The 15213-nt window shown below is 26.7% G+C and overlaps 1 protein-coding gene across 1 annotated transcript; it reads left to right on the top strand.

The window, feature by feature from the left end:
- Window positions 1-9188: 9188 nt before the first annotated feature.
- LOC124835864 (putative UPF0481 protein At3g02645) lies at window positions 9189-10956 on the top strand. The gene has a single exon (XM_047310874.2). The coding sequence runs from the start codon at window positions 9262-9264 to the stop codon at window positions 10954-10956; it is 1695 nt and encodes a 564-aa protein (XP_047166830.2). The 5' UTR covers window positions 9189-9261.
- The last annotated feature ends 4257 nt before the right edge of the window (window positions 10957-15213 follow it).

The following is a 15213-nucleotide window of genomic DNA, read 5'->3' as shown; positions in this document are numbered from 1 at the left end:
TAGCTCAATTTAGGTTCTAAGAGCAATTCTCTATCACCAATTGGTGGATTGTAGGTTTCTGTTGAGTTTCCTTGCGGTACAAGGTACGATTGGAGTGATTCTGTGTGTTGGGCAGTTGATCTCTGAGGTAAGGGGAGCTAGTTATTGTTTTAACTTATTGTACAACATGTGTATATGCTGAATGTGATGTTATTCTGCTGTTTGAAGCACAAATTTGGGTTTTTAGAGTGAAGTGAATTGTATGTATTGAAAGGTTTAATCTGTGAAACTGTAGTGTGATGATGATGAACTGATTTGGATGAATTTAACTGTTGGGATTGAACATATTGGAGGTACTTGATGTAAGAAATTTGTTGTGTTGTTAATTAGATAGAAAGGTATAGTGAATTATGTATGTTTTTAGTCTTTTTAGAGGAAGTGAAGTAGTGAATTTGAGAGTTAGGGGTTATGGACTCAATTAGACTGTGTGGACAGCTTGGGGAAGTCAATTGTGACTGGTTAGAGTCATCAAAGTGGTATATTAGAATTTGGGTCCCTAAGTTGGTGATTTTGATGTTTTAGAGTAGGAATTGGTTCATAATCACTTAGTCAAGTCTAACTAAGTATATAAAACAATCTAGGGTTGTTAGAAGTTGGGAAAATAGTTAGAATTGGTAATTGGGGTTGAGTTGCATAAATTCTGCAGAATTTCGTTCTACAGATTATGCAGACTCGCTATGCGACTGGTTGGGGTTTGGGACTATTTTCAATTTTATTCGACTAACGAATAGGTGCGCTCTACGAGTGTTTAAGGAGTCTGAGCCACTATTTGAGGCTCTCGCATAGCGAGGTGAGGCGCTATGCGAGGGGTTTGGGTTCTGATACAATTCGGAGGTTATTCGCATAGTGGGTTTAACCGCTATGCGAATGTTTTTGAGGGGTGGGTCTCTGTCTGAGGATTCACACATCGAGTTTGGTCGTTGTGCGAGAAGCCTCTGGTTTCGCTCTGCGAATGTGTGCGAATGGTTACAATGAAACACATTGGCAATGACTTTGCAAAGCAGTAGAAACCACCACGAGTGCACAATCCGCCATAACACGGCAATCATTCTAAGTCCGGACAGTCTAAGTCAGTGTGGTGTCATGTGTGAAGAGTTTATGTGATGTGAATGAATAAGTATGATTGTATGAAACTTAGTAAATGAGTATATGATTAATCTTTGTTTAAACTAGCTTACCCTATTGTGTGCTTGTGTTTTAAATGTATTGGTGTTCTTTCTTCTGCAATAATCATCCTTTGGGTGTGAGCAGCGGAAGAAGAGGTGTCTCTAGGAGCAGGCATTGGATGGAGGTGATGCTGTAGAGTAGTTAGTTTAGTTGAATCTTGTATACAGTTTTGAGTTTCCTATTGTACATATATAAAGCTTTAAATTTATAGTGTTTTTGGATAAGTGTAAAGATAATACTTTATATTTTAGATGGATAATTGTTCTACCTTATCATGTATGTGATGACTCTCTCGTATAGTTTATACTATATTTTAGAGATGTTACAGTATGTCTATATTAGTCATAGCATAGTGAATTTTTATATTAAAAAAACATTTACATAACTTAAGAGCAGCGGACAGTGTCATTGGGGTTTATTATTAACATTTTGTATTTGTTTAAAATTCGAGATTCAAACTATCCCGGACTGACCAAGTGTGAAAAATTCTACGTCAAAATTTCTTATATATCCTAAATTTAACTTTATTTTTTATATATTTAGCTGATTTCAATCTTCAAAAATGACACACAAACATATATATATATATATATATATATATATATATATATATATATATATATATATATATATATATATATATATATATATATATATATATATAATCAAAATAAGTTCTTTTTCATCATTCAATATTCTTAACGAAAGATAAAGATAAGAATCATATAAGTATTTGCATAAAATATATATTTTATATATGTCCATATTTTATTATTATTTTATTTCTTCTCTCGTCTAATAATAATAATATATTTTATATATGGGAATAATATCAAAATGGGTAATCTGGTTCGACTCGGCCTGACTCACCACAGGTTGGTCAATTAGTGAGTCAACCCAATCCGACTCACTTATTAGTGAGATGAAAAAAATTCGAACCCGGCCCAACCCACCACGCGTTGGTGGATTAAACGGATTGGCTTACTGACTCATTTAATTATAAGTTTTTTACAAAAAAAAAATATGTTTTTTAATTGAAATTTAATAAATTTCACACTAAAATAATGTTAAATTCAAAAAACAATTCAAAATAAAAAAAGAGTATCAGTAATCCAAAAAAACATATATAAAAGGCGAATAAATAAGTTTTTATTTAATATTGATAATTTTTGTATCATTTGTCTATTTATAATACTAAAGTCTTGAATAGATAAATCTATAATATTTTTTTCTCTTGAAACATCTTCTTTATCATCATGTAGAATATAATAAAAAAATGCTAAATAATAATGCAAAATAATAAATAATTAAATTAAATTAGATTAAGTGGGTTGGTGAACAAATCCAACCCACCACGGGTCCAATCCGGTAAGCCGGGTTCTAAGTGATCTGGGTTGAAAACTAACATGTATAAAAAAATTACATTTTTTTCAAACCCAATCCGACTCAAACCCATGGTGGATCGGGTTGACCTAGGGATTACAACCCATTTTAAGAGCACTAGGAACAAAGATAAGAGTTGAGCATAGATTTGAAATAAAAAAATTAAAAATTATTATTGAAAAATATGTATTAGATCTGTAGTTATATTTTGAAGTATTTATAAATTTGTTTCAAATGTACTTTGAAAGATAACTTTATGTAGTTATGAACTGTAATATGAAACAATTCACCCTTAGTTATGGATGTTAATGAGATTTTATGATGTTTTTCTATGATTAATTAAAATAATATAAATATAGTTATGAATGTAATAGATATTATAAAATAATTTTTTATAGTTATTTAAAAAATAATTTCCACTTTGTTTTTTAAATTGGATGTAGAAATAAATTTTAAAATATAATTTAGATATAAAATAAGTTGTAAATTAAAATAAAAACTATTATTATATAAAAACTTATATTTCAGAAAAGTATATATTAAATAAAGTACTTTATAAAATATCATAATTTAAATTTTATATTGTTATTATTACTTTAACATTTTTTGCTTTAATTATCATTTATTTTATTTCAATATTAAAAATATATTAATAAAATATTTAATTACTTAATTGTATTTTAAATTTTAATAAATGTTAGTATTTTACAAAATTATATTTTTGAGAATATAAAATATATATTAATAAAATATTAAATTATATTCATAATCTCTTTTAAAAATAATAATATAATACTTATAATATAATTAATTACATTTTGCAGTAAAATTGATTATGGTGTAAGTATATAATGGATTGTATAAAAATTATTATCAATTATTACATTATTTCTTTACAAATATTTTTCTATGAGCGTGAAAAGTTCAACGTTAAAATTTCTCATATTTTTCATCATTCAATATTCTTAATGAAGAACAAAAATAAAAATGATATAAGTATTTGTACAAAACATAAGTTTTGTATATCCGTATTTTTATTATTATTTTATTTTAATAAGTTATATATATATTAAAAAAATATGTGAATTGCTATAAAAGATGTATAATAGAGTGTGTTTCATTTTGTGATATAACAACTTATTGTTTACTATTTTTTATTACTATTACTTAGAAATATATTTTCTTTTTTTATTACCATTTCTTACCAATATATTTTTATTTTTATTTGTAGTAACTATCTATAATAGGATTTTTATAGTAGTATTAAGGTTATTTATTGTAATTTTTTTATTAAGTACTTTTTTTATAACGGATAATGATTAAGGATGAGAAAGTGAATTTTGGTTCATCAATACACTTGGTGAATCAGGTTGGTATTTTTAACCTATTAATCCCCTTTAATTTATTTTGTCTAATCCACTAAATATTGACGGACTGAAACTGAGACAAGAAAAATTAATTTGTTAAATTAAAATTAAAATAGTTTAAAATATTAACTTTTTTTTTGCATTATATTATTTGTGCAAACATATAAAATATTATAATTTAAATTAAATATAGTTTTAATTGATTGAAAGTGAAAATCAATTTCATCAATATTTCAAATTGTTATATATTTTATTTTCAAACTTAAAAATAAATAAAAATAGATATTTTAACTCATTGACATTAATTTATATTTTATTTCTTAAATAATATTTTAAATTAGTGTTAAAGTGAAAATATGTTCAACGATATAAATAATTTAAATATCAACCTCAAATACTTGATATATATAAAAAATTAATATATTAAATAAAAGGTTTATATTTATTGATTTTTTAAATTTTAGATCAAAATATACCAAAATTTAATATAAAAACAAGTTTTAATTTCACTTCAAAATTTAAAAAATTAAAATCATATTTAACATTCAATTATGATAAAATAATTTAATATATACAGATAACAATAATTTATTTTAATATTATTAAAAATATTAGTAATGAATTAAAATCTAAAAAATATTTATATAATTAACTGCATTTTTAATATATATATCTATATATATATATATATATATATATCAAATTTTAAAAATACAGAATTAAAAAAAAGGTGGTTCGTCTTGTGAACTCATTGACTTGTTGGTTAGTGTTATCAAAACCGGTAACTCAGCCTACCCAATCTAGTTCAGCTTACCACGGGTTGATCATTTAGTTAGCCAAACCCAATCTGGTTCATTTATTAGCGGACAAAAAAAATTTGAACTCAGTCTGCATCACGGTTTGGTGGGTTAAATGGGTTGATTAACTGGTTTACTTAATTACAATTTTTAAAATTGTTTTTTTTGTAATTTAAATCTAAATAAATTTCACTCTAAAATGATGTTAAACTCCAAATACCATTCTAAATAAAAAAAGTACCAAACAATCCAAATTAATAAAAAAACAAGCACAAAAAGTGAATAAATAAATTTATAAAATTGATCACTTTTGTGTCACTTATTCATTTATAACATTACAGTCTTGAATAGATAAATTCATACTATTTTTCTCACTTAGAAACATATTTTTTCTTTATCCTCATTTACAACACACAAAAAAAAAAGTGTTAACTAATAACATTGAAATATAAAGTAATAAATTATTAAATTAAATTAGGTTATTTAGCCAACTGAGTTCACTACGGATTGATTCGGTTGAACCAGATTTTAAGTGGATCAAGTTGAAAATTGATCCATATCAAAAAATGATATTTTTTTCAAACTCAATTCAACTAAAATTCGTGATGAGCCAATTTGATCTACGAATTCTAATCCATGATGTTCAAAGACTAAATCAAGATATTTCACTGTAACGAGAAGAAATTATTTTTGATCTTTTACAAAAATCAATACAGATATGAATGAGATATTCCTATTTTGTGATATTGAGATAATGAAATATACAATATAATAAATTAAAAAATATATAAAAAACAATTAAAAAATATTTATTAATTTTAAATGTAAAACGAGTTTCTTAAACACATATCAGTGTAGTGTCAACGTGTACGTATATACGGATAAATCAAAAAACAAATTAATGTCTTTTGCCGACAACAATCAACACTTAAAAAATTTAATTGAAACTATTAAAAACTTGCAGGACTAAAATCAATTATCCAAATTAACTAATTCATACTTGTAATATTTAAACAATTTATTATTAGAAAAATAAGCAATCAGTAGAAAACGTTATCAGAATTTATTTCAATTTTGAAAAAAAAAATTAAAAAATATGTAACTTATATATATTTTGCAAAAATTAATTACACCTTTAGTTTGTTTGGTATTTCTTTACTTTTCTTTTGATCCATAATGTGTAGATATGGAAGTGTCCAAAATCACTTTTCTTAGTATTAATTATGGTGTGTGTGGTGGTTGAGAAGAGCTTACTCAACAAACATTATGGACAACTAACATAAAAGCTAGAATGGCAGTTGCACATATGGCAAACTTCTTTTGACAAGACAACGTGACAAGTTCCTCAACCAACTGTGTACAAAACTCAAGCAGTTTCCAAAATAACGTCGTACCATCCATTTTTTAGCCTCTGGAACCAGCGTCAACAGCAAACATGCCTTCAATTCTAACGTATTCTAAATGCGGCTCGTGCTTTTCAGCGCAACGAATACCTTTGAAACATATATTTCGTTTGAAAACATATATATTTTTAAAGGATAACGATATTTTCACAACATTTTTTATAATATTTTAATTTTATTTACGTATTATTATGTGATTAGTTAAAAATTACTTCAAATCAATAATAATAATCATAAACACTAATATAGACCAATCATAGAATGACACATAAATAATATTAAAATGTTGTCAAACCATCGTTATCTTATTTTGATTCTGGTGGAAGAAATAAGTATTATTAAAAAAAAAATTTCTTAAGTGTTTTTTAATTGATCTTCGTCCATTTTTTATTTAAAAAATAACATAATTTATAATAAAATCAAAATTTTATTATTTCTTCCATGGATGAAATAATTAGTCTCTTAAATTGTAAAGGTGTTCCGATGTTTTTAATTCATTTACATGAATTAAAAATGATAATAATACATATGAAATCATTCTCTAAAATTTTAAGACGAATTGAAATTTTCAAATTGAGCTCAGACGAAGAAGGTAAATAGGTTTTCTTTGTTAAAATATGTTGTTACTTTCTAAATGTAAAATTAAATTTTTTCATGTCTCAAACATTGATTCAATTTGATATTCAAATTAATATTTTAAGATTATATTTGAATTGTTGATATTATTTCATCCATTCTAATTTATATGTTTATTTGGAAAGTCATATAAAAAATTGAAGACTTCTAGATTAAGCCAATTATATCCATTACTTTTTAAACTTGTAAACCAAAATATCAAAGTTTCAACCGTATACAAATTATTCTTTCGCAAACAAGTTTAAGAAGTTTTTAGTTCTAATAATATTTTTTATTTATACAAATTATTCATTATTTTAAAAATAGGAAAATTATATTAAAAAGTATGTATTTTTTAACATAAAATTAGTATTAATTTATTTTAGAAAAAAAATTTAACTTTTAGAAACTGAAAAAAACATATGTAGTAAAAATTATGGTAAAGTAACAAGTCATCTTAGAAGAAATCATATTTTTAACGTCACGAAAAATTTGTAATTTAATATATTTTCGTTATAAGTTTAATTTTAGTAAAAATAAATAAATAAATACATTTCTTTCAAGTTCATAAATTTTTATTTTTGTTGGAATTATGCAGGATTCATCTTTTGTCTACTTGTATAAACAAATATAAATCAATATTAGTAATCATTTAGTCATTGACAAATAATGACATGAAAGTAAACGAGAAACTTAATAATTTAGCTATCCTAACATGTTTTTAATTAAAATAATCAAAATTAATTATTATTTTATATTAACTACAATATCATCTTATATTTTATCTTATACTTTATATTAATCGTAATATTATCTTAAATTTTATATTAAATATCATCTTATAATAATTTCATAATCTTACGTATGAAGATAATAAGTAAAATGTCAACAAGATACAATCATGTCTCCCATTTAGCAAAATAATTAAACACAAAAAGATAAATTGAAACTACTTATCAAAAAGACTCAAAACTTAATTAAACCTTAACAAAAATTATAAAACCACTTTATGTTAAATTGTTAAATATGATTTCATTTCTTATAATATATTTTTTATAATTTTGATGGAGTTATATTATTCATTTTTTGTCTCCAGTCTCAATTTTTATGTTCTTTTTTATCATTAGATTCATTTTAGTCTGGATTATTTATTTTTATTTCATATCTATATATTACATAAACGAAGGACATGTGGCAGCTCTTGAATGAACATTTTGAACATGTGGCAGTTCTTGAATAAACATTTTGGACATGTGGCAGTTTTTCATTTTTCCTAAAAATTTAAAAAGAAAAATAAATCTATTATTCAAACTTTTGATAACATTTTTATATTTTAAAATAGAATTTTAAAATTATCAATACTTTCTATATATATATATATATATATATATATATATATATATATATATATATATATATATATATTTTGTTATTAAGGATTTATTTTTTTTCAAATAAATTTTATGGCGCGGTGAATAGAATTTTTGTTATTATTATTTTTATTAAAATAACTTTCTAAAACAATATAATAAAATTTGTATAGTTATGTTTTGTTCAACTTTTTGTACACTTTGGTGAATAGAATTTTCTAATGCAAGGTGACATACTTTTTTGTTCGCACATAGCTATCATGTTTTTAAATTCTCTACTTTATCCCAATTTCTTCAAAGTTTCCATAGCTAAAAGAAATAATATAATTGCCAGTTGCTAACTACCAATGCACTTTTTTTCCTATATCTTCTTTTACCATATAAATAAGCGAAAGGAAAAAACGTTATTAAACAAAAAGACGCACGCAAAAAACGATTTAATAATGATCTAATGTTAAACCAAGGTTTCTTTGTTCAAATTTTATTTAATGAAAAATTACAATGTTAATATAAATTAACATTGTAAAATGTTAATATAAATTTTATTCAACAACTTGATATTAAGAATTAATCACAACAAAGTTGGTAATTCGCTAAGCCGTCGCTAATAAATCATGACGGTTTTTAGCTGTTTCTAAAAGATTATCAGTGCCTTTTTCTTTTTTAGTGTTAACATATTTTACATTGACTAAATTTTATCTAAAATCATCAAATCAAGGTCCACATATGTAAAATGACAATTTTTTTCACATAATTTGAAAAATTAACAGGAAAATACATATACAGTAAAAAAGAATTAATTAACATGAAAATTAAGTCTCTTTGTTATGGTACATGAAACACGTTTAAAACTATGTTCCCATTTCTGAGTTGATTGAGATGACTTCAAATTCAAAGAAAGTCACTGCTACCAACGTTTTTCTTACCTAGGGTTAGCGTGTTCGTGATAAACTGCGCATGAATAATGCATGAATAATGCATTCCTAATAGTTTAATGGAAAGTAATAAAAAATACTTTCATGGTTGGCTCTAATGGAGCTTCACCCACCTAATAAAGTTCCAATTTCGTACACAACACCACTGCAAAGTTTTTCTGCAAGCATTTCAAAAAGTTGTAAACATGTCTTCTCTAAGATCAACCATGTCAAATGGTCCTTCTAAATCAACCTTTGACGAGCATCGATGGGTGATTCACATCCGCAAAACCCTCGAAGAAGAGCTCGAGGAAGATGGTGAATTTGCTGTATCCATCTTCAGTGTGCCCAAGCTTCTCATGGCAAGTGATCCTGACTCGTACGTCCCCCAACAGGTTGCGATTGGTCCTTACCATTATTGGCGTCCCGAGCTATATGAGATGCAAAGGTACAAGATTGCAGCAGCAAAAAGATTCCAGAAACGTCTACAAAGCTGCAACTTGGATACTCTGATTGATCAATTGACCAAGTTGGAGCAAAGGGTTCGATCATGCTACCACAAGTTCTTGGATTTCAACGGGGAAACACTGGTGTGGATGATGGCAGTTGATGCCTCGTTCTTGCTTGAGTTCCTTCAGGTTTATGCCATGCAGGAAGGAGCAAAGGTGCAAAGGGTTTCCAGCAGCATGTCGCATTTAGTGGACTATGCTGGGAAGAAATCAGCTCACAATGCGATTTTGAGAGACACTGTGATGCTTGAGAATCAAATCCCGTTATTTGTGTTGAGAAAGATGCTGGAGTTCAAATTCTCATCACTGGAAGCTGCTGATGACATGCTGAGGATGATGTTCATAGGGCTGTTCAAAGAGATTTCTCCGTTCAAAATGATGGAGGAGTATCCAAACATTCAGGTATCAGAGAGCGTGCATTTGCTAGACTTCTTGTACGATGTGATAGTGCCAAAATCAGAACAACAACCAGACACAATCGAAGCTGAGGTTCAACAAGAAGAAGAACAAAACCAAGGGAATGAAAATGAAGAAGGAAGCTCATCAGACTCCAGCCATGTTAAGCAATTCTTCAGTGAAATATGGAAGCCTCTTTCAAAGTTAAACAAAGGGCCAGTGAAGTTAATAAAGAAGGTAATAACTGTGTCAAAACCTCTCGAAGTCATTGTTCAGTTGCCTTGGAAAATCGTTTCCAACCTTCCAGGACTCAAGCTTCTGAAGCAACCTGTTGAATATTTCTTCTTCTCTCAAGAAAAAGGAGAAAATATGAGTTCAAGCTCCAAAACTCTCATGAACAAGCCACCCTCAGTGGAGGAAATCACCATTCCTTCTGTTACAGACCTCTTGAACTGTGGTGTTCGTTTTGTAGCTACTGCTGGAAGCATATCAAACATCAGTTTTGACTCCAAAACGCGAACTTTTTATCTTCCCACAATAGGTTTGGACGTTAACAGTGAAGTTTTCCTGAGAAACTTGGTTGCCTATGAAGCATCGGTTGCATCGGGGCCGTTGGTTATAACCCGTTACACTGAGCTGATGAACGGGATTATAGACTCGGAGGAAGATGCAAAGATTCTGAGAGAAAAAGGGATAATTCTGAACCATTTGAAGAGTGATAAAGAGGTGGCTAACCTGTGGAATGGAATGAGCAAGTCGTTGAGATTGTCGAGGGTGGCAGAATTGGACAAAGTGATTGAAGATGTTAACAAGTATTATAACTGTAGATTGAAGGTTAAAGTTGTGAAGTTCATGAAGGCTTATGTGTTTAGTTCTTGGCAGTTTTTGACATTCCTTGCTGCCATATGCCTCTTGCTCTTGATGGCTTTGCAAGCTTTCTGCTCTGTCTACACTTGCAGTCGTTTTTTCCAATCTGCACTAAATTCCACTGATTAATTCATCTGTCATGGGATCTCCAAGTATTAATAAATGGAGTCTTTTTTAATAGAATATATTAAAAAACTATTTTGATAAGTTGTTAGAAGTCTATTGATAGATAACATCAATTTAGAATATATAAATGGATGCAAACCTAACCTTACAAGCTGGTAATTTTGTGGGATTGAGTTAGGCTTAAAGTCCACTTCTTAATATGGTATCAGATTAAGTTTCACATCGACTAGAAATAAGACCAATTTAGAGTATATAAGTGGATATAAACCTCATTTTACCAGCTTATTTTATAGAGTTGAGTTAGACTTAAAATTGATCTCCTATCATAAATTATTGGTATTTTTTTACTAAAGGTTTAATAGCCAATTTTATCTCCAGTTTCGTTGACAAATCTCAATTTAATCCCTCGTTGTTTTAAAAGTGTTTAAAATGGATCCTTATTTTTAAAATTTTAAAAGTAAAAACATATTTCAAACATTTTTAAAAAGAGAAACTAAATTGAGATTTCTCAACAAAATTGGCTATTAAGCCTTTACTAAACATGCGTTAACTAGATCATTTTCCTGTTTGTACCATATAACCCAAATTCACTTTCTATAAAATTTGGATTATCGGATTAATTTTTTTATATTCTTTTTACCATGTCTTCAAAGTATATTGGTCGGTAATAACTTTAATGTTTTGAAAATATTAAAATAATTATGATATACAAAATCAATGTATTTTTATTAAGGCAAGCACAAAACAATACGAATAATAAATTTAGATTTGTTGTGATATGCATGTCAGTTGGTCACTTGGTGATGATGAAGATGATTCGTCTTGTTTCAATAATTAAAGCCATTTTAAGATTCTGTTGTTTTTTTCCTGTTTTTTTAAGTTATTCTGTCTTGTACTGTATTTTTCTAGATTTCAGTCACTTGTTATAATGAAATCTTCATAGTCCAATAACTTTCTGTTTTTTATAATTATAAAATTTTACTTTTTTTCTAATTATCACTAAATTATTCTTTATCAAGCTAAAAGGTGGTTAGATTGTCAAAACATCATTTTGTCTATGAGTAAATTAGTTTCTCATTGATAGAATTTTTTATATGCCATGTTGTGCATGAGGAACAATAATTATATAAGTTAAAGCTTATCCGTTTAGATCTTAATGTGAGAAGCATATATAATCTATTTTAGTGAGATGTCCATACTAGTAACTATTAAAATTTGATTTCCCTTTTTTTTACACAATTTTTAAATTTGATTATTATATATAATTGTAAATATATTTAGATGAATCACCCATATAGAAAAGAGTTTTTGTCATCGATTATTTGAGATACTGTTTATCAAAGTTTATTATTTAACTCATTAAATAAGCCCAAGGAAAGTTCTGTTTTTAGGAGTATAGTTATTCCTATTTTGTTAATATATAGTACTTAGATTTGATTTTTTTTCTGTTAGATAAAAACTTACATAAGTAGTTTCGTCTATTTCTAATGATGAATAATATTCATTCTCAATATTTTCTTGAGTCAATTATTTCTAGTTACAACAACTAGTATAAATTTTTGAAATTGAGATCTCGTTGTAATATGTTTCATTTACTCTAAATAAAGAAAATTTTGGAAGCCCAAATTACATTTTTTTTTTGTTATTTATAGTCATTTTATCTAATATAAAAAATACCATGGTTTATAAAACTAATTTGTAAGATTATAAAAATATACTATTTTTTATTTTTACAATACATCCAATTGTCCAGCTAGCATGATTAAAAATAATATATATATATATATATATATATATATATATATATATATATATATATATATACACACACTCACGCGACAAATCCAAATAAATAAAGCGAACATATCCATCTTTTCTGCTATATACATGACAGCAGTTAAAGTTCATTAATTTAACTCCACAATCTTTTATTTAAATTAACCTGCATATATGAACGGAAAAGAAAAAAGAACAGATCTCTATTCATTTAGTTTAACTAATAATAAAAAACCCTAACAAATTTTAGAAATATCCTTATTTTCTCAGCCAATTATATTATTTATTTCCCTTGCACAAAGTTGTATATTTTACCATTATTTAAAGCTAAATCTTACTTTTATACAAATTTAGCCAGAGCTAGAAAATAAGATATAGTTGAAATGTTGTATTCTTTTTTTTTTAATGAAAGTGGGATTGCTCATCATGAGTTATGTCATGAGATGGATACTTTAATTAGGAGAATTATGGCAACAAGCCAACTTCATAATTATACATTATTTAGAAGCAAGTGGCAGAGATTACAATGATTTACCTTTTCTTATGGTCAAAGAAATCTTTCAATCTTTCAATTAATAGAACTATTTAAATGAAAGTGAGGGTTCAACATGCGACAAACTTCACTTTTTTCCTTTTTTTCCTTTATTTCTACGAACTGTATCATTCCTCACGAAAATAATATTGTTCTTACATTGCTCATTTTCCTCATTCATTGAGCACATGTTTAAAAAAATTAAGGTAACACAAACCTATGTAAAACTTGGGAGATCCAAGTTTCCAAGTTAAAGCGACTTAAAGTTTCAAGCATATATCAATGTGCCAACTTGAACAATAAGCACTAGGAAAAACATTTGTTTGAGGGAAGAATGAGTGTAACAAAAGATTGATCAAATACAATATAACTATTACTTTTTATTTTTATTTTTTTAATAAACTTTCATTTAATGTCGATCTCAAGCATGTGATCCAGACTCATATATCCCTCAACAAGTAGCTCTTGGTCCTTACCATTATTGGCATTTAGAACTGTATGAGATGTAGATACACAAGCTTGCAGCAGCAAAAAGGTTCCTGAAGCAATTACGTACAAAGCCCTAATTTGAATAATTTTTTTGAAAATCTCACGCTGACTAGAAATAAGGTTAATTTAGATTATATAAATAGATGCAAACTTTACTAAGTCAGTTTTGTAAGGTTAAGTTAGGTTTAAAGTCCATTTCTTAACATTGTATTTAGAGTTAGGTTAGAGCCTATCCTAGTAATATTTATTGTTTGTTGAAGATATTGTTTCACTGACCATCTATTAATGTTTAATCTTGCGCGTGATGAAGTGTGTTGGAAGTCCATAAAGTTAGAGCTCAAATTCTTATCGCTAAGCACGCGTTGATCACGAAGATCATTGTCTTGTTTAGAGAGATTTCTCCTTTTAAGATCGTGAAAGAATATCAAAAAACATTATTCAAGTCTCAATAAGAGAGCACATCCGGCTAGATTTCTTATATTACATGATTGTTCCATATATGTTGTTATTAGAACGAGAAGATACAATTGAAGTTGAGCTTCATAAAGAAGGAGAAAAAGAAAACGAAGAATCAAACATTAATTCCAGACAAGTTAAGAAATTATTGAGAGAACAACTTTCAAAGTTAAACATGACCAGTAAGTGTAATAAAAAAGTCTAGATAAAAGTAATGATATACGAATATTTGTAGTATAAATCCTGTATTAATACTGGTATTTTTGTTCATATTATATATCTTGTTAAGTTTTCATTTTTTTCATTTTTTATAACTTGAATTACGACAGTTATTTCTCTAAAATATAAATTCAATTGTTTCAAAACTTTTACATTTAAAAACTTACTTTTTAATTTCATCAATGTTTTTTTAAAATTTTGGCCAATTATTTTTTATTTTTAAATATTAAATAAAAAGGAAAATATTACTTCAATAAAAATAAAAGAGGTAAATATTTATTTGAAAGAAAAAAATAGATTATTTTACTAAAATTATAAAAAAAACAAGAAATTTATATTTAAATGACTGAGAATATTGTTACCAGGGTGCTAAAATTGGAACAACTTCTCTTCAAAATCCTTACTGTACATCACACTTGTCTATCAAGATTTAGAAGTTATTTTTTATTATTAAATGACTTTTACATATTATAATAACACATATTAGCTTTGTTAAATAATTTTTTCCGTTAATGGTGATGTGAAGCATAAGTATTGGTTACTTGCGAATGTGGTTAGGTTAAATGCTTGTAATTAATGATTAGAAACCCAATTAATTTACTTTGTCCTAATGATTTAGAATCTTTTCCAACCTAGATGCACGTGACTCTAATATTCTTCACGTGTATTCTTTATTTGCCTAATGTATCACTACATTTAGTTTAAAGTGTAATTATTGTTTGTTTACACAATTTATTACCTTTTAATCTTTTTTTTTAATTTTTTATGTAAAACTATTCGAGTAAAAT

The sequence above is a fragment of the Vigna umbellata genome, chromosome 11 (assembly GCF_029865625.1).
Source record: "Vigna umbellata cultivar VRB3 chromosome 11, Vumbellata_1.0, whole genome shotgun sequence".
NCBI classification, from domain to species: Eukaryota; Viridiplantae; Streptophyta; class Magnoliopsida; order Fabales; family Fabaceae; genus Vigna; species Vigna umbellata.
Note: the sequence above shows the minus strand (reverse complement) of the source record. Positions and strands in the feature narration are given on the sequence as shown.